At 35.5% G+C, this 20,460-nt stretch overlaps 2 protein-coding genes and 1 long non-coding RNA gene across 3 annotated transcripts; 1 reads left to right on the forward strand and 2 right to left on the reverse strand.

Annotated features, from left to right (window-relative positions):
* Nucleotides 1–3,284: 3,284 nt before the first annotated feature.
* fbxo30a (F-box protein 30a) lies at nucleotides 3,285–9,635 on the reverse strand. Its single transcript, XM_065254226.2, has 3 exons — nucleotides 9,477–9,635; nucleotides 3,768–5,811; nucleotides 3,285–3,643 (listed from the first exon to the last, which is right to left on the reverse strand). The coding sequence occupies exons 2-3, from the start codon at nucleotides 5,763–5,765 to the stop codon at nucleotides 3,440–3,442; spliced, it is 2,202 nt and encodes a 733-aa protein (XP_065110298.1). The 5' UTR covers nucleotides 5,766–5,811; nucleotides 9,477–9,635; the 3' UTR covers nucleotides 3,285–3,439.
* A 1,331-nt stretch (nucleotides 9,636–10,966) lies between these two features.
* LOC135735739 (pancreatic secretory granule membrane major glycoprotein GP2) lies at nucleotides 10,967–19,546 on the reverse strand. The gene is made up of 9 exons (XM_065254260.2): nucleotides 19,407–19,546; nucleotides 17,860–17,948; nucleotides 17,665–17,769; nucleotides 15,213–15,373; nucleotides 14,839–14,974; nucleotides 14,310–14,404; nucleotides 12,334–12,502; nucleotides 11,981–12,095; nucleotides 10,967–11,876 (listed from the first exon to the last, which is right to left on the reverse strand). The coding sequence occupies exons 1-9, from the start codon at nucleotides 19,480–19,482 to the stop codon at nucleotides 11,704–11,706; spliced, it is 1,119 nt and encodes a 372-aa protein (XP_065110332.1). The 5' UTR covers nucleotides 19,483–19,546; the 3' UTR covers nucleotides 10,967–11,703.
* Nucleotides 11,763–20,446, forward strand: LOC135735749 (uncharacterized). Its single transcript, XR_010527694.2, has 4 exons — nucleotides 11,763–11,883; nucleotides 12,322–12,519; nucleotides 19,389–20,040; nucleotides 20,311–20,446. It is a non-coding gene; the product is annotated as an uncharacterized lncRNA (long non-coding RNA).
* Nucleotides 20,447–20,460: the final 14 nt, after the last annotated feature.

Raw genomic sequence — 20,460 nt, forward strand, 5'->3', positions numbered from 1 at the left:
AGGTTTAAATGCTTGAAGTTGCACAAAAATATAACTGTGCCAAACATTTCTTTCATTAGAAAAATAACATTTTATTAACTAAAGCTAAGAATAAATGTGAACAATATTGTTTAAAATTCATTAACCTCAAGAAGCTTCTTGATAAAATGCCATGAGTAGGATTTTACAAATGCTAGGCAAAAGGTGACACACTTCAGATGATAAAATGTGTTTTGATTTATTTTGGATGCTTTTCATATTCCTAATTACATTTGTGTTGTGCTGTAGTTTTGTTGAGATACAGTAAAATCTAAAAAAAAAAACAATCAGTGTTTCAAAACTTTTGATGATAAAAAAAATAATCCTGAAACAAAATAATGAAAATTGGAAAGCATGTTTATGCGTCATTAATTTTTGAATTATCTCCTCATTATCTCATATCTTATTTTGAAAAACAAATGTTTCTTAACAACAAATGTATGCACTAATATTTTCAGAATAGTTTCTCACAAAAATGTGTTTTTAATTGCAAGATTATTATAGTTTCTGATGTAAATGTTGTGGACTGCAGCGGCACCTGGTGGCAAACACATTAAACATCACTCCAATTCACTTACAGATTTTAAAATGATTCGTAACCAAAGCCACTTAATGCATTTGAATACATTACTTTTAATATATATAAACCATTAAAAACAGTGGAGAAAGTTTTCCCAACATTGAGGGATTAATATCACGCAAATTAATTATTCCCCCACTTGTTTTCATAATAATTTATTTTGAAATATTTAGCAAATGTTTGGCTGTGGTCATGCTTAATAAAGCAGCTCACCAGTAATTGGATTTTTAAACAATTTATTAAATACTGTCAAAATGTAAATGATGATTCATATGAAACTTGCTTAGATTAGTTTATCAAAAGGAACATCAAACATTTCATTTAACAAAAAAAGTTCAGGCACGAGCATGCATAAAAAACAGAAATATACATGTATAGCAGGTGTCAGGGCTTGGCAATGAGAGTAAATTAACTATACATTTAAAACCATAAAGTAGATGAACCTTTCAAACAAGTAAAAACAATTTAAAAAAACAAATCCCCTCATATAAGGATGTATATAAATATATGTATATATAGTTGAAAAACCTAGAGTATATAATAAAGTAATGTTATAATAGTAACAATCAAACATATTGATCAATGTCTTTAAAAAGCGAAAGAGATCACTCAGATATGTTATCATTTCTATCCCTAAACAAATATCAGAAGTCATTTCTGAAATTAGTTTAAAGCTATTAAAAAACACAAAGATCAAACAAGGCAAAGATGAAAACATTGCAACATTTCAGTACGATGCCTTACTGAAACATTGTAACAAAGATATGGTAAAACACAACTCTTTAATTGTAAACCGGGGTGTCTTATCCTGCCGAGTTTAACTTTATCACAAGCTAATCGAGGTCCTCAGGATTACTGGACATTTACAGGCTTGGGCACCCCTGCTGTAAACCCAGTCTTAACTTTTAACTCAAGTAATGCTGGAAGAGAATTACAAACAACTTCCCATCCAGTAGTAAGTCCCCATCAATGCAGACAAACACGGCACATGCTTCATGTTAAACCCCTGAGATACAGAGAAATATATCTCCACGTGCATTGTGTGCAAACACAAATCTTAACAAGCTACACCAGCAGTCTTTGTACCCGTCCTGCAGGTTTAAGTGCAGTGACTCATAATCAGGAAGACAACGTTGTCAAACAGCTCATAAATGTCTTTTCTTTGTTGGTACAGTAAATCAATGTATTGGCACCAGTAAGGATGGCATTGTCAATGTTTATCTTTACTTCTTAAAAGATGGAAAGACCAAAAGGAGTGTTGTGTTTGGGTCAGCATATCAAGTAATATAATATATACTGTATATTGTATTTACATGCAAAAAATTGAGTACACCCTACATACACATGCATCCCATATAACAAACACACAGTCAATATTTTCCTTTTGGTCATTTGTATTTAACGATCCATTGTTTCGGTTTGAGGCTACAAGTCAAACCAATAAATCTGTAAAAGGTATGATGTATAAAAATATCCAAAAAAAGCATAACCACGTACTTAAAGGTGTAGTTCACCCTAAAATGAAAATACTGTCATCATTTACTCCGTAACCTGTATGAATTTCTTTGTTCAGTTTTGGAGCACCATTGACTTCCATAGTATTTTTCTTTCCTACTATGGATGAAGTTGGTGCTCCTGCTTCCTTACAAATATTTGTATTTATGTTCAGCAGAACAAAGAAATGTATACAAGTTTGGAACAACTTGATGGTGAGTAAATGATGACAGTATTTTCATTTTTGGGTACAACGATCCTTTTGAAAATAAAGGTGCTACAAGAGGTTCTTCACAATGATGCCATATAATAACCATTTTGGTTACAGAAAGAAACAAATTATCTTAAAAGAGCAATTTCTTTCTTATCTTTTTTTTAATCTAAAGAACCTTTTTACACTATAAAACGTGAAACAAAAAGGTTATTTGGATGTTAAAGTTTTTTTACTGAACCATACAACCAAAAAAATTTATTTTATGGCTGCATGTAGCATCTTTATTTTTAAGAGTGCATACATGAAAAATATTATTTGTTGAGAAAACGGGGGTAAATTGAATGGATAGTTCACCCAAAAATGAAAATTCTGTCATCATTTACTTACCCTCATGTTGCTCTAAACCTGTTTGAATTTTTTTTATTCTGATGAACACAAAATGAGACATTTTGATAAAGGATGGTAAGCTTACAGAGTAGACTGTACCCATTGACTTCCATAGTAGGAAAAAAAATACTATGGAAGCCAATGGGCGCCGTCAACTGTGTAGTAACCATCATTTATCAAAATATCTTCTTTTGTGTTCAGAACAACATGAGGGTGAGTAAATATAGACAGAAGTTTCATTTTTGGGTGAACTGTCCCTTTAAGTTAAGGCTACAGCAGGGGTCTCCAACGTGGTGCCCGTGGGCACCAAGTAGCCCGCACAGAGTCTGTGAGGTGCCCGCCAAAGCCCATTTAATTAATAATCTTAATTGTAATATTTAATGTTTTTTATATTAGCTTGGCTTGGTTTATGTATGTAAAAATTTTAAACAATACTAAAACATATTAACAAGTAAATAAAATAAAATCAACAAGTAAAACAAAAACAAAAAGTTTTGAGTAGGCTACAGTATATCAAACAGTAGCCCTCCAGATTGTTTTATCCATTGTGATAGCCCTTGCTCACAAAAAGGTTGGAGACCCCTGGGCTACAGTATATTTTGTTGTATTTGTTTTTCATTAAACATTGTTACAGTACACTTGAACAAATAAGGCATAATGTTAACATGTCTATCCAAACATCTGATGTACAATAAAAGAACCAGAACCTCCTGTGAGCAGCATATCTGTCAGTTTCCGAGTGTCATCTATATAACTGGTTTCAGTACTGAACGGAGAGATCGCCCCTCCTTTGTGAGTTCTCTTGTGAAGCTCATGCACGGGAGCGGTACAGCATCTTCTCTGCGTGCTATTGTGTTAAACTTGCATGTCTTCAGGTGGTCGGCCATGCTGGAAATGTTGGCAAACTTCCACTCGTTCACAGTGTCGAAAGCAGTACTGAATCTCCACACCTAAAACAGAAGAGCAATTTTTTAGTCTTTGTATCTATGCATCGTGTTGTTTTCAAGAAAAACAAGAGACTTTTTTTAAAGGCAGGGACAATGCACATGTTAAATCTCAAAGAACTCATATTACCTTATCTTGTACACGCCAGGATGAGGTTCCATCAGCACGCTTTGTCTTCCCCCAGATCAGGACCACCATGCCACGAGCCTGAAGCAAACTGGCACACACATTCCTCATAGTGCTTGACACCCGGGACAGCTGGCACAAGCTGAAGCCATCAAGGAAGCCTGCAATATGCTGGAGTAACTCAAAGGGCAGGTCGCTTAGATGGTCACAGCGCAATCCAAAATGACAGGTGCTTCTGGTAAAAGGTTCATCCGGACATGCTACTAAACCAGGCTGGACCCCGAATGAGCCCAAATATCTGTCGTGGATTATCCTAGAACCTTGTACCGAGGGGCAGAACCTTCTTTGCGAGTACGTGCATCCGTAATACGCCAACGGGCATCTTTGCTCCATCCATCCACTAAGACCTGCGTGGATGTCCCCATGAACGTTCTTAAAATGGGACGAGAATTCATCCCTGCGAAACAGTTGTCCGCACACGAATGTGAACATGGAGCGCTGTTTGGTCTGATAGCGAGTCACACACTCCAGAACCAGGTCTAGTCTGAGGGTGTGGAATGGGCTGGGGTTGGATAGTTGCGGACTGGCGTGGTCACAGGCAGATGCTGAGGCAATGTCACCCACCATGGTGCTCGTGGCCAGTATGGCAGAAGGAAAGGAGAAGGTCTGAGTGCCCAAGTCGATGCGATACCTATCAACAAAGCGGCTGTCCGAGATGCTTCGGCCACCAGGTGAGTCCCCTAAGCAAAAGAGCAAGGCAGCAGTGATGAGGTCAATGCCATTAAGACCCATCGGATCATCTGCCACCTCAAGGTCAGATGTGTCGACAGCCTTGTCCTCCATCTTGGTCAACATAGCTTTACGCCCGTTGATTGTAAACAAGTTCATGCCCCTAAGTGCCTGGAGATTCTCCAACTTGCGATTCAGCCATCGGTCTTCGATCCTAAAAGGCAAATGGTGCAGGACATTGTTGTTCAACAGGTTAGGCAGAGGCATGGGCAAAGGAAGAGGTAGTTGGGCCATAACTTGCTCCTGTGCTACAATAGGCATGGAATGATAAGGCAACACCTGCCTGAGACTTGAGGAACCATTCATTCTTGAAGCATCTGAAACCCTTTCGAGATTATCCTGGTTGTCATCGTCATGTTCCTCATGAAATCCATTGAGTCCATTAAGTTCTACCCCAGCTATCACTTCCTCTTCTTCCTCAGAAGACTCGCCATATTCGTTGTTCTCCAACCAATCATCTCCTCCTTCTTCTTCTGGGTCCATAGGAAAAGGACAGTCAGCTCCACCCACAGCTCCCAGATCGGAGTCCGAGTCTGTGTCACTTTCCTTCATTTCTTCACTCCTAAAGTCCCCATCACCGTTCTTGACACCTCTACAAGCAACTTTCTTCTCAGCATCTAGATCTTTCACAATCAAGTCGATATTCTTCGCACTATTGAGAACATCGAACGTGGCTGCAAAGTCTGTATTGTTCTCCACCAAATCTCTGTATCCCTCAACCTCCGTTTGGATCAATGCATTTTCCGAGTTCATTCTTTCATTTTCATGATTTTGCTTTTCTAGGGTTTTCGTCACAGTGGTTGCCAATTTAAGCGACTCTAACAGCATACGCTGATCCTGAAGAGCCAAAGCCATGTCAAGTTGGTCCACGTCACAAACTTCCTTACTCAAGTGCTCGTAGGATTTGCGATCGGAGTAACTAACGGGCCAGCGATTCCATTCCATAGTACAACATACAACGCTGGCTGGGCATGTTTCAAGATGTTTTGCCAGTTTGATCCTGGGAATGGTAAACGGACATCCAAATCCATGGTTCAGACATGGCACTCTTTCATATGGACACAGTGAGCGATGTTCATTCAGTTTGCATGAATGGAAAATGGCTCCGCACACAAGAGGGCAACCCATGAGGTCACAGGACACGCTAGCCTCTGGTCTTATCATACATCGTCGGTTCACACATTTCAAGCAATGGATATGGAGCTCCTCCATTGCAAATATAACCGATTATCTAGTCCTGAAGAGGCTACGCCACACACTGTGAAGTAAAAGAAAACAAACCATTAAGTCTCATTCCTACTCCAAATTTCATGACGTATTCATTCCCTTTTTGAAATATTTGTGCATGTCTTCACAATGTTAATATCATAATCTTATTTTTGGACACCCATGCAGGGCGTCTTTGCGTGTAACATAACACATGGCTTAAAATTAAAGTCTGTTGTGGGAAGTCCCCCTTAATTCCTAAAAGGGATAAGCATAAACCCGACCTCGATGCCCTCTCGCAGGATGTTTACCAAATTGTTAAACCATTGCATTGCCATTTCACAACTCTCCTTAAGGTCACAGAAGTTCTTCGAAGTCTGAGAAGAAACACGAGCCCTGGGTTTTGAACGGCATGTTACAGGAATCAATCCTGGCTCTTATTCAGAAAAAACATTAGAGATACTGCAAAGTCATTCAAGACGTCTCTCTCCCCAACATGACTGGGCCTGGCTGGACATGTGCAGTTAGACTCAGTCGGTATGACCTAAATTCAAACTGTCTGAGTTAGACGAGGTGCTGGTTGGGGGCTGTCATACCAGGGTGTAAACTCTGAATTGTCAAGCTGACTTTAAACACGGCCCTCGTAATGTCAGCTGAATATAAATATTGTGAAACGTTTGTGTACAATGCCGGCGAGTCGGCATGTTGCATGTCCTGTCTCCTTTTTTAAAGACCAAAACACCAAGTGTTTAGTATCTACAGGTCATGTGCAATGCCAGGGTAATCTGGTATGGTTGCACAAGGCACTGCTTAACAGATCACAACAGGTCCGGTTATTACAACAAACTACAGGTTTACTACACAGCTTGCCTATTAAACATGACCCCAATTATGACACAACGCCAATATAAGCCTTTTTTGGATTTGCATTCAAATATATGTATTGCATTATATAGACAAAAAACAATTGATGTTTAGTTTAAAAACATGGGTGAAGACAACCCAACTTTTATGCTAATTCAGAGCGAAAACCTATATACTGAGCTGAATATCATGTATACACACACACATGTTTGATATATATCTGATAATTCATGGTATAATATCTTACATACACTACCAGTCAAAAGTTTTGCCACACTTGTTCTTTATTTATATTTTTTAAATAATCATTTTAATAATAATAATAATTTTTTAATAATAATAATAAACTCATACAAACTATGGCATAACACAAATGTAACTACGAAAATTATGTTGTGACTTAAAGCATCCAAAATAAATCAAAACTCTTGTATTTTATCAGCTGAAGTCACCTTTTGCCTAGAAATTGTCATTGACGCTTCTTGAACTTTCACCTTAGAATACATTTTTAAAATATTGAAGGAGTTAACATTTAATCTGGGCTCTTATTGGCTGCTTTTTCTTTAATATTCTGTCCAAGACAGTTATTTTAAAAATACTTGTTAAAAATAAAATTATAGTTTTCTGATTGGCACATGTATATTTTTGTCTACAAAAGTAATTTCAAGCAGTTAACCATTTTAAGATCACTGTTAACATTTCAGTCAAGTGTTTCAAAACTTTTTTAGAGATGCACAACGATTAATCATGATTAATCTATAGCAGAATAAAAAAATTTGTTTACATCATATATGTGTGTAAACTGTGTATAATAATTATGTATATATAAATATACACACATGCATGTATAATTTTAAGAAAAATATATATTTATATATTTCGAATTTATATATAATATAAATAATACATAAATATACAAATGTACATGTAAACATTTCTTAAATGTATACATGCATGTGTGTGAATTTATCTACAATTTATTTACAATGAATTTATTTACAAAGTTATTATACACAGTTCACACACGCATATGTAAACAAAAACTTTTATTTCGCTATAGATTAATCGCGGTTAATCGTTCGTTATGCATCCCTACTTTCTATATCTAACTATTTCTATCTTTCTATATCTATCTATCTATCTATCTATCTATCTATCTATCTATCTATCTATCTATCTATCTATAATGAATCATATACAGTAATATCAGAGTCGTATAATAATAGAGTTACGACACTCACATAGACGTCCGTTGTAAGAATGGAATGCGGAAGTAACAGCGTTTCATGTAGTGACCGGTAGTGACGCATAGTTCCAAACGCAGCACTGAAGCCCATTCATTTCAATGGCACCTGCTGGTAAATCTATGAAATTACCGTTTCTCTTTACATTTTCGGACATTTCATTAATATAGTCAACAGTGATATTTTATGAACTCTGCTGTAGGTAATGATTTTCGTTAATAATAACTAGTAAAATTTTTATATTTTAATGAGTTGTGTATAATGTGTGAATAATATAGATTTAATGGTTTAATATTTTATTACTGGTGGCCATCTACTTTATACTTATCTTTTTTATATATTACGAGTAACACTAGGGGGCAACAGCGACAAGCTAAATGCCTTATAAGAAAGTCACACTGCTTACAATGCTGCTATGTGTTTCATTGTGTTTGGTAAGTAATACGAGTGATGTATCCTCGAAAATCATGTATGATTATATTAACATTTAATGTGTACTATAAATACAATTAAATATTAATTTAGTGTGTTTATGTTATGCTTCACTGTTACAAATAACCGTGTTGGCGATCTTTTTTGTGATTTTAATATAGTAAAAGTGTAGGAATTATGTTTTTAGCAGATTTATAGCCATTTATATAGCCATATTTTGCTACAAAAATAAAAGATAAACTGTGTTGCTGTAGTTGGTATAGATAACCACAGTTATCTTTGGGCCACAATTAACTGTTTATCTTTATTAACTGTTTTACTATATTTACATCACTCCCTAGTAAAAAAACGTTATAAACATAGTAAGTATAGTGATCAATTCACATTACAAGCTAATATTTATCTAAAATAGCTGAAAACCTATGCAAACAGATTGACAGCCCTGCTTGGTTTGGAACTGCAGAACGTTACATGAATCACGTGACCGCACGGCGGCGAGATCAAAGCGTTTCGTAACTCTGTTATTATACGACTCTGAGTAATATATAATCTATATTATAAAATCTTACATATGGCATGATTCTGAACTGTCAAACACATGATCCCGAACACGCCAAGACCCCCAAACATCTCATGATGCTAAATATATGAACCTAAATATGACTTGACAAAAAGACACTGACAATATCCCTATCATGACCCCCAAACGTGACGTCACCGACCGTAAAGACGTTAAACATCTCGATCATTTACAGTCAAAGCTCGTGAAACTCAATGCATCTATTGTTGTTGTTGTTGTTTATACTTCCTGAGGTGACATATAAACACTGACTGACAGCAGTAACCCGACAGTGTCATGAACACTTTTATATCAATAATCAATGAACGAACACTACTGAACACTTTTCGTTATGTTATATTTATATTGTGATAAGTAAATGTTTACATTCGCAAAACAACGCGTTTAGCATTAGCACCTAGCCGTGTATTCAGTGATAACAGTAACAAACCACACACAAATAAAATAAATACTCTTAATATACAGACCAACAGTTCAGATCATATTTAGAGATAAAATACGCATTTAATGTCATTATAATAATAGCGACTGAATGACTGTCTGTTGTGTTTAAACTCGTGAAGTAATGACATATAAACACACACGAAAATATCTTACCGTCGATCTGTAGATAAGTCTTCAGTAGTTAAATGTGTTGTGTTTAATCGATGTTATTATCAGTGTGTGTTCGTGTTGTAATTTCACTGCTGTCTGTTTGTATTTCTGTTGAAATCTGTGTGTGCCGCTGAAAGACACTGAAGACAACTGCGGCCCATACCGGTGGGCGGAGACAACAAAACACACGCGCACAAACACATACATTTACATACTCACGTTCACACGCGCACGCAGGCTTTATGCACACCACACGCATCTATCCTCTTAACTGTTTCACTTACAACTAATTCAATTTGAAATCTATTCAATTTATTGCATGTTTTTTTCTTGACTGTTTTTATGTCAAACATAGTTCCTCTCAAGTTCCCCTGTCAAAGGAAGCGCAGGTACAGTTCTTCATATCGACGGAGACTGCGCGATATATCGGGGTGTCTCAAATGTTCATATTGCAATGGTCTGCAATAACTGAATGACTTTGATACTTTAGTTATGTATTTTACATAAGTATAGTCAAAGTTTTATTAAAGCTTGATTAGAGACTTGCAAGTATATAGAGAGTAATGTATTCTTTTCCCCAGAAAGAATGTAAAACATATGTGGTTATTTAGTTTTAAGTTTTTTTTAAATAACATAATTTTATTTTTTCAAACTAAAAGCATTGTCAAGTATCAAGTGTTTTGTATCTACAGGTCATGTATAGAGTAATCCGGAATAGTTACACAAGGCTGCTTAACAGATCACAACAGGTAATTACAACAAACTACAAAGGTTTACTTTACAGCTTGTCTATTAAACACAACCCCAATATAATCCTTTTTTTGGATTACAATTACAATATATATGTAATGCATTATATAGAAAACACTAGGGGGTAGTTCCCCGGATAGGGATTAGTTTAAGCCAGGACTAGACATTAGTTTAATAAGGAAATATAACTAGTTTTAACAAACATGCCATATTACTTGTGTGTATTTTGAGGCAAAACAAAGGGCATTGATGATATGTCAGTGTAAGTTATTTTCAGTTTAGACAGCTCTTACATTTATTTTAGTCTAGGATTAGTCTAATCCCTGTCCGGGAAACTGCCACAAATTGTTTAGTTGAAAACATGGGTGAAGAAAACACAACTTTTATGTTATTTCAGAGCAAAAACCGACATACTGAACTGTATAGCATGTATATGCACATACAAATACATACATGTATGTTGTTATATATCTTTGATATACCTATATATGATTTTATTTTAATACTTAACGTAGTTATGTATTTTTCATAAATTGCATATAGTCAAAGTTTTATTGAAGGTTGATAAGAGACATGCAAGTCTATAGGTGATGCATTCGTTTTTTCCAGAAAGAATGTGAAACATATGTGGTTACTGTATATAAATTTAAGTTTTTTTTTTAACATATTTAACAATTTAACATAATTTTGCAAACTTGAGGCATTGTCAAGTGTTTGGTATCTACAGGTCATGTGTCAATGCCAGCGTAATCCGGTATGGTTGCACAAGGCACTGCTTAACAGATCACAACAGGTCAGGTAATTACATCCAACTACAAACAGGTTTACTTCACAGCTTGCCTATTAAACATGACCCCAAGTATGACACAACGCCAATATAAGCCTTTTGGGATTACAATAAAAATATATGTAGTGCATTATATAGACAACAATAGGTGTTTAGTGGAAAACATGGGTGAAGAAAACCCAACTTTTATGCTATTTCATACGCTATTTTTAAAGACATACTGAGCTGTATATCATTTATATTTATATGTATGTTATTATATTCATATATGTTTGAAACTACTGCGCCAATGTTGGACAACCAGAAACCAAGTATTGTTTTTATATTAAACAGTTTGTTCATTGCTTATGTAAAACCAGTCTTAAAAACTAGGCCTTTCTGTTATATAATAAATGCCACTTGGTTTAACATTTTCTTATGTAATGTAATGACATTCATAGCAGTTTAAGTGTGGCTTCAAGTACATTTTGAGCCACTGTGTTGCACGAGATCCCATGAGTACCAGAATTAGCATTTTCTTCATAGGAAACTGTTTGAAATACAGAAGTTGTTTTTAATTATTTATTTAACAATAAAAGACAAAAAAAGAACTAACACAAATGCACTACAGCTTAGTAGACTTTTCAATCAGAGCATATTTCATATAACACTGTATGTGTGGATATATTTATATATATATTGTGTGTTTTCAAGTTAGCTGGCCACTTCTGAGATATGGTGGATGTTGGAGAGCGTAAGCTGGGCTTCTTGAGCGGGATACGTGTTTCTGCTCTGCAACCAAAGTTTCCCAAAAACTCCTGTGATGAGGATGAGGATGAACAGAAGACCGCCCAACACAAACGTCTCCACGGAGGGCATATCTGAACCTGAGGTGTACGTTCAAACGCGCATTAAAACTCATACATGCACATATATAATTACTGCTTATTGGTCAAACACAACCAAGCAAATACACAAACATAGGACTTACTCTGACTTGTGTTCTCTGTGTTTACTTCGAGCCTTCTGATTGGTCCATACGAGACCGTGTGCGATGATGAAACATCCCTGCGTGTTCTTATTGACGTCTCTTCAGTAGAGCAATTCTGTGATTTATTGAGATGTGAATGAAACATTGCAAAATGTTTCACAATGTTATTAAGGAACACATTAAGTAATACATGAGACAAACAGATAATACTGCCATCATTTATTTGCATGCATATTTGTGAATGACAAGATAAATAATCATGAATATATCGATTTTATAAACATTCGTAATGGAAGAGTAATATGATGTGATATTTAATAGTTTTTTTCTTAATGCTCTAGGTGTGGACTTACAGGTTGGCACATTCCTCCAGTGTTATGACAGATCTGGACGTTGCAGTGAAGGAAAACATCTGTGTAAGACCTGCCAACAAACTTGAACATCTGTATCCTAAAAAAAGCTTCAGATCCTTGACCGTTCTTCATCACAGCCAATGTCTGGTCATTCCATAAGACCGGACAACTGATTTAAAGAGAAAGGTAGGTGAGTTTTTTATTTGTAGATTACTTTAGGGAATGATTGAGTGCACGTCTCATTTCTAAAGGAGAGAATCTAGGTCTGGGTTGTCAAGGACAGGCACAGCTGTTCAACTGAAAGGCACACGACTTCAGATTATTGTCACATGACTAATGCATACTTTGTTTTGTTATTAGCCCCCTTAGCAACAGTTTCAACGCTGTGTCTTGATACTTATGACTAAATGAAGTATGAAAAACATGAGTGAAAGATCTCATGAAGCAGAGACTCTCACACAAAGAGGTGTTAATAGAAATACAAAAAGTTTTATAATGAGTAAAATTATACATTTCTTTAAAAAACATTTTTTATTAGTTTCAGATTATTATGTAATTTTAATGTCAATAGAACTTTGGTTTCCAAACGCTTTAGTAATGATGAGGGTATACAAATATGACCCTGCAACAAAACCATAATGATCATATGGTAAAAGGCTGTAAAAAGAAATTAAATTGAGATTTATACATCCTCTGACTGAAAGCTGACATTAATACGTTTTCCACTGATGTGTGGTTTGCTAGGATAGGACATTATTTGGATAATATAACTATTTAAACAATTTGAAAATATGTAATCTGAGGCTGCAAAAAATCTAAATATTGAGAAAATCGCCTATAAAGTTATAATAGAATAAAATCCTTAGCAACATATTACTAATGTCTAATAATTTTTTTTATATATTTACAGTAGGAAATGTACAATTATCTACAAAATGTCCAAATGATTTTTGGCATTAAAAAATTATAATTTTGAACCATGCAATGTATTTTTGGCTGCTATTGCAACAAAAATACTGTGCTACTTTTTTGTGGTCCAGACGGAAACGTTTATTTATTTATTGATAATAAAATTACATTCAAACCAAGTTTGTGTATTTCTCACATGCAGGCCAAAAATACATGTTTGATATAAGGGTGTTGTATGATTTGGTATTTTTATAATAATTTACTTTGTGTGACTGTAGTCTGTAATCTAGACTCGCTAAAGTGATAAACCGTGTTTTTATTATATAAAAAATATATAGATTATATATTTTTATAATATTTGTACGTGGTTAAAAAAATGATTATCAATCTGCCAAAAATACATAGTCCCTAAAACAAGGGTCTCCAACCTTTTTGAGAGTAAGGGCTACAACAATGGATAAAACAATCTGGAGGGCTACTTTTTATATAGTCTACTGTTTTACTTGTTGATTTTCATTTTACATGTTGATATGTTTATTTATTGTTTGAAAATGTTAACAAACACAAAAGATAAAGTAATATGTTATAAATATTAAAATTGAGGCTTTTAATAGAATTTGCTTTGGCGGGCAACCTGGTGCCCGCGGGCACCACCTTGGAGACCACTGCTCTAAAACAATGCTGGGTTGTTTTTAACTGTACAGAACACACCGCTGAGTTAAAAATGACCCAATGGTGGGTTGTTGTTACCCAACCATGGGTTGTAATAACCCAACATTAGGTCATTTTAACCCATCGGTGTGCTTTGTATTTACCCAGCATGAGTTAAAAACAACCCAGCATTTTTTCGTGTAGTAACTGTTTTTTGACAGATTGATAGCCATTTTTTATAACCACTGTTTTACAACAAACATCATAAAATATATAATCTATATCATCAAAAATGGTTACTGTAGCAAAACCATGGTTCATTTTGTGAGGGCAAGGGTACGACATTGTAAAAACGAAAGACAGCGGTGCCTGTCAAACAATTTTTTATAGCAAATGTTGATTGATTGTCCACAAACCTGTCTTTGATGAAAGTGTATTGAATGTTGCTGTAAGGGTCATTGGTTGGTGTTGCCCAACATCTCTCCACTCTTAAAAAGAAATTCGCTGGAACCTGCAAGAGCCCAGAAAGGGTTGTCAGTAATAAACAGGGAAGAAAATTAAAGCGGTGACTCAAAGAACAAACCTAAACCTAATATAGAAGACAGACAGCTGGTACGGTAACAGTACTGTTTTCTCTTCTGGATTAATTGCTTAGCCGTGTATTAGGTCACTTTGGATAAAAGTGCCAAACGCAGACAGCATTGACTACTAATCCTTAACGAAACCTTTTCAAAAGCAAACATTTCCACAAAAACAAGCTTGGTTTTAAACAGAGACCAGCTTTCACTTTAGCTGTGACGGACTATACAAAGCTTTGATTCTGTTTAATGACAAAGATAACAAATGGGTCTCAGATGCAGCATGCAAAGAAGATGCACAGCGGCTTTCTTAAAAGCCATCAGTAGCTTGTTGTGTGTAACGTCACCCATTCAACTTAACACAAACCATGTGAACTTTAACATAGATGTTGTCCTCAAGTGTGAGCGAAGGAACCGTGGTCCATTTATCTTGAAATCCTTCATCTTTATACAGCAGCATAGAGACGGAGAAATTCCCATCTTCTGTTTCGAGAGTAATCGTCCTGGGAAGGGGCAGGGAATGTTAAAAGGTTCATTTAAGAGGACAAAAAAGAAAGATTTTCTTAGTAAAGAGTTAATGAAACTCTTGAGTAAGACCCCAGAGCTTCTTTTGTTTAGTTTTTTTTTTGTGTTGACATACAAACAAACAATCGGCCTAAAGCTCTGCCTCTCTAAGCTTGAAGCTTTGAACTGAAAGGACACATAATTTATCTGATGATGTCATGATCAGTCAAAGTTCACCTGACATCCACTCGGATCAAATTCTCTCCATTTTGCTGCTGCACCATGTAGTTTATGGGGTATCGACAGCCAAATGTGATGTTGATGTAGCTTCTAGTGATGACATCGGTATCATTGTTTTGGATTGTGTTGGTAAACATGATGTGAGTATCATCTGATACCTAGGGAAAAAACATTTTTGTCAAATGCCTAGAAACACCTTAGTAACCATAGATAAGGACATATAAATAGGACATATCATACCGACCCCTGGGTATTTATTTATTAAAGGGCAAAATGTCAATATTGTAACACTCTCTTACTGTAAAAAATTGTTATGGTCTTATGCTTTTGTGTGTTGCAACTCTTTCAATTTTTAAACCGAAGCGTCTTGTTGAAGACGTGAACAGTAACTTCATGTTTCCTTTCATTTGATTGGTCCCTGCTCAGCTCTGTAAACAGTAACTCCTTCCTTCTTACATTTGATTAGCTGCCACACTTATTTTGACATTGATGAGCGCTGTTGCGTTGTTAAAGGCGGGGTGCACGATTTTTGAGAAACGCTTTGGAAAAGGGAATCGGGCTGAGTACCAAAACACACTTGTAGCCAATCAGCAGTAAGGGGCATGTCTACTAACCGTCATCATTGCCTGGGTTGCGTATGTGTGGGGCAAGGCTATAAAAAGAAGGTCCAGATTCTATTGGGGTAGGGGTGTGTTTGTTTAGGTGATTTCAAATGTCAACATTGGCTTTCAGAGATCGTGCACCCCACCTTTAAATGTTTGTAGCAATATACCAATTTACAGTTACTGTGGGTTCACACCAGACGCGTTTGAGGCGTCAAATTTGCGTCTAATACGCGTAGTTGGACACTTGAACATTTTGAGTGTACTTGCTTCATTTGCGTGTTAAATTCTAGTCATTGAGACATTTACGCATAAATTCACAGGGACCTAAGCAGCTACCTTGTCAAATTTTGCTACATCTATTAGAAAACATACAGGACTAACCCAACCCCTAAACCCCCTCAACACCCAAACCTAAGACAACACGAGGGTTGGACAATCTGTCGGTAGGTTAAAATGTCAGGACACGGGCTCTGATTTTTAAAGTCATGAGAAGACAACTTATCAACACAAAATTTTACTGACTTGACCCAGGAAAAATTTTCATACACTTCAAAATGTTTTATCTTTTTCTTGGTATTTTTGTATTGTTTTCCAATTTTAATCAAGATGTAGTTACTTGTGAAGCAAAATGACGTTGGGTCATGTTTTCTGAAAAATATCTAAATCTAATTTGTACTTTAAACAAGAAAATGTATCTGCAAATGGGATAAAAATGAACCTTCAGCGTGTTTTAAACATTCAAATGCTTACAATCAATTTGTTTGATACTTCTAGTTTACATTGAAATTTATTTTGATACATTTTGTCCTGTTCAATAATAACATATTAATAACATTCACATGCCAATAAAACACCTAAAAGGCATCATAAGTAAGCTATTGAAGGGGCATTGCTCCCCAACACATCCGGTTAAACAAACTTTATTGCCATTTTATCTTCCCAGCCATTACAAACACACCCCCTGAAATTATCACACTATTTTGTTAACAATTAAGTTTATACTACACGTATGGAGATTACTGTAAGTCTGAATCTAATTCTGAAAAACACAACTGAAGATTTTCTGTTCCATCATACACAGTCTAGAAATATGTCCCACCTAAATCAGTTAGTATTAAAAATCCTCATAAAACTGCTAAAGGAGAAGAGAATCTGTCTCCTCTCAACGCTGCGTTAACCTTTTATTGGCTTTACAAGAAAAAGTCTTGTGAATCCTAACAGAGGCTCTCAACGATACTCGAGGTCTCGAGTACAGATTTATGCCATGCCAGAGTAAAGCTTGTCCTCTCCGGGATGTGGTAGTGCTGTTGAGATGGGCTGTAAGGCTAAATAAAAGAAGAACTATAAAGTACGACACTGAATTATGGCCGGCCTATTCACTGCAGCTGAAAACAGTCATCATTTCCATATAAATCAGGATAATTTAGAGCCGCATGGATGTTTGCCCCCCACTTTCCCCTCCGATGTCTGAAAGGACTCCGGCCAGCCAGTTTAAAGGGGATTGAAACAAGACTCTTCATTAGCATTTTGGAAAATAAATAAATAAAATTATCTCTAAAAGGACATCAAACCTGCACGTAATTTAATGCACATAATTATGAGAACAGTGATAACGCACTTCATTTTATTATTAGGATGTATTAACCTATGAAGGGATTATAAAATAGGAGAATTTACTGTTTGTATTTTTATGTCTAACAGCGAAAATTTGTAGCTTGTCTCAATGCAACAAATGTTAACAACCTTTTAAAGAGTTTTTAATGTTCTGACAACAGGAATAGTTAGTTAGTTCTCAAGTAAATTTATGATTCTGCACGGTGCTTTAAGGACAAAATGAGATTTACCGTAATAGTGCCACAGTCTGTGAGGTTTGTCTTGATACTGAAGACGAAGTCGCTCTCGACCTCGACACCTCGACATTCAGGATCATTGAGGTGCAGATCCGAAATCTAAAGAGTGATCCGTCGAAAATGTTTAATAACACCTTAAACAATGATTTATTGCTCATGCTGTACGCGACATCTGTGTAATAAACTTACATAAACAGGCGGGTCCTTATTGAGAAAAAACGCACTAGGAATGATGACCTGCATCTGATCATTGGTGCAAATGACAGTATCGTTGAGTTCTGCATGAAAAACAAAAGTGTCACATATTTGCATAATTCAATTGAAATATTGCACTATACAGTACTGAACAGATGTTCTCATTAGATACTTTATTCAACAGTGTCTAACAACTTAAAGGGATAGTTCACTGAAAAATGTAAATACTCATCATTTACTCGAGTCATTCCAAACTTGTACAAATCTCTTCAAGAAAAAAAACCTGGGGCACCATTCACTTCCATAGTATTATATTTTCCTACTATGAAAGTCAATGGTGCCCCAGATCTGCTTGATTACAAACAAACTTCAGAATGTCTTTATTTGTATTTAGCAGAACAAAGAAGTTTATATAAGTTTGGAACGACTCGAGTAAATAATGACATAATTTTAATTTTTTGGTGAACTATACCTTTAAATATTAATATTACAAATATAGATGTGTGTATAGAAAAATATGATGTGATCATTAAGTCATATCAACATATTTTATGTTACTTATTTCTTAGCAAATTAACTTTATAGTTAAAAATTTACTTTTTATTTTATAAATTAAATACTGTATGAAAGTTACTCTATAAATTAAGTAATTTGAACTTGTTTTTATAAGTTCCCTGCAAGCAATTTTTTTCATTTAAAAAAAGGCTAAAAGCTGTTCAAACACAGCCGTCTAGGCTAAAACCATAACCCAAAAATAAATAAAATAAAAAATAAATGAAACCAAACACTTCACTGTTGATTTTGCTTACATGATGGGATATCTCACAAGTTATTTTGGCAAAAACCACATGTGACCAAATTCAAGTTTATTTTGGCTTGAAGTGGGTTACTCATAGCTGGAATATATCGGGTCTATGGTTAACCTAGATGGTGATATAACGGCTATTGCTTGCTGGGTTATAGTAACTCATATAGCCAAAATGTAAAATCCTAAATTATAATGACTCGCACAGCCTATTTGATTAAATTTAACAATTTTTTAAAAAATATATGCGTAACATATTTACATAAGTAATATAAATAATATAAGGGACATTTTTTTTTCATTTAGATTTATACATCATCTGAATATAAATAAGCATCCGATTGATTTATGGTTTGTTAGGATAGGACAATAATTGGCTGAGATACAACTAATGGAAAATCTGAAATCTGGGGGTACAAAAAAGTCTAAATATTTAGAAAATCAGCTTTAAAGTTGTCCAAATGAAGTCCTTAGCAACACATATTATTAATGATAAATACATTTTTTATATATTAACGGTAGGAAATTTGATTTTGTGATCCATGTGGGTCACATATATAAATATTGCAGATACAACATATTAAAGATACTACAGAAAGGCAGGAAATACATTTGTCCATTTAAAAGCTCTTTTAAGATTTGTTTTACTTAAATTTGCCAGCATGTATATTTCCAAGCATATATGTGAATAATAAACAATGTCTTTGTGTCTCTGCAGGTGTATAATCAAACTCACCATCTTCAACCTGAACAGCAGAAGTTAGTGTCCATATCGACAGCAGACTCCAGATCAGCACAGTGACAGGTATCATCTTCTCTCCCCAAATGTTTCCTCCAAATGGTCTGGATTATCAGCTCAGCTATAGCTGTCAGAGCCAGACGTAGTGTTTTCGGTCTCTCCGGCCCTTCGATGCGCAGCTCTAATGAAGTGGGAACCTCCACCAGTTTTGGAGCACAAGCTTGAATGATGTTCTCACCAACAATGAGATTCCAGACGTGACTGGGGGAGTCCAAGGTAACAACCACCAACTAGATTTCGAGCATAAAAAATACTACCGACGTCCCACTTAGCAGACGAGGTGCTGTACTGTCTCGTGCGTTGGTCGACAAGGAGTTTGTTTGTCATGCAAAGGGTACGGACGAGCAGGGGTGGTGTCTCGTTTTATCTGACTCTTTTGTCTGTACAGGTTTTAAAAAGGCCATGGCAAAAGCTTTACGGTTTCGGGAACCCCAAAGACTCTCTTGAAAAGAAATCCCGTCACATTGAGTCAAGGACAGTTCACTTTGCCATGATCTAATTTTTTTAAAGACTGTTTGGATAGAGAGAGGACAATAATTCAACCTGGTGAAGAGATCTGAAGTATAAGATGGTAAATTTAAAATGCCAAATGATGGAAATGCAATCTATGCATCATTTTATAAAATTGCAAAACATAATTTTGCTTTGAAGGGCCAGTTTTAAATTGCAAAGTCAAAATATTCAACAAGACCTCGTTTGATTTTTTAAATCACTGAGACGTAAAGATTGCATTTGTCACCATGTGGATTCATATATGAAAGACATGTGCCTGTCCTTCAACAAGGTACTTCTATGCAATACAAAGTCTTTTGTCCCTTTTCTCTTTTTTTTGTTTTTACAGGAGCTTTTATTGGATGAGCTTTCCGGACATTGAATCACATGTCTTTTGTCTTGCAAATGGCACCAGCTACAATGCTTTAAATGGTCTGTTACAACCTTCCACATACACTAAAAAAACAGAAGAAACCTCGACAGAGACCAACGCTGTAAA

This window comes from Paramisgurnus dabryanus, chromosome 17 (genome assembly GCF_030506205.2).
Source record: "Paramisgurnus dabryanus chromosome 17, PD_genome_1.1, whole genome shotgun sequence".
NCBI lineage: Eukaryota > Metazoa > Chordata > Actinopteri > Cypriniformes > Cobitidae > Paramisgurnus > Paramisgurnus dabryanus.

Excerpts from the sequence above, each read along its gene's own strand:
- fbxo30a (XM_065254226.2), bottom strand. The coding sequence starts at position 5,765 with ATGGAGGAGCTCCATATCCATTGCTTGAAATGTGTGAACCGACGATGT. Across the intron at positions 3,644-3,767 it reads CCTGGCGTGTACAAGATAAG|GTGTGGAGATTCAGTACTGC; the intron begins GTAATATGAGTT and ends CTTCTGTTTTAG.
- LOC135735739 (XM_065254260.2), bottom strand. The coding sequence starts at position 19,482 with ATGATACCTGTCACTGTGCTGATCTGGAGTCTGCTGTCGATATGGACA. Across the intron at positions 14,975-15,212 it reads TTGATCCGAGTGGATGTCAG|GACGATTACTCTCGAAACAG; the intron begins GTGAACTTTGAC and ends GCCCCTTCCCAG. Across the intron at positions 14,405-14,838 it reads TCTATGTTAAAGTTCACATG|GTTCCAGCGAATTTCTTTTT; the intron begins GTTTGTGTTAAG and ends GGGCTCTTGCAG.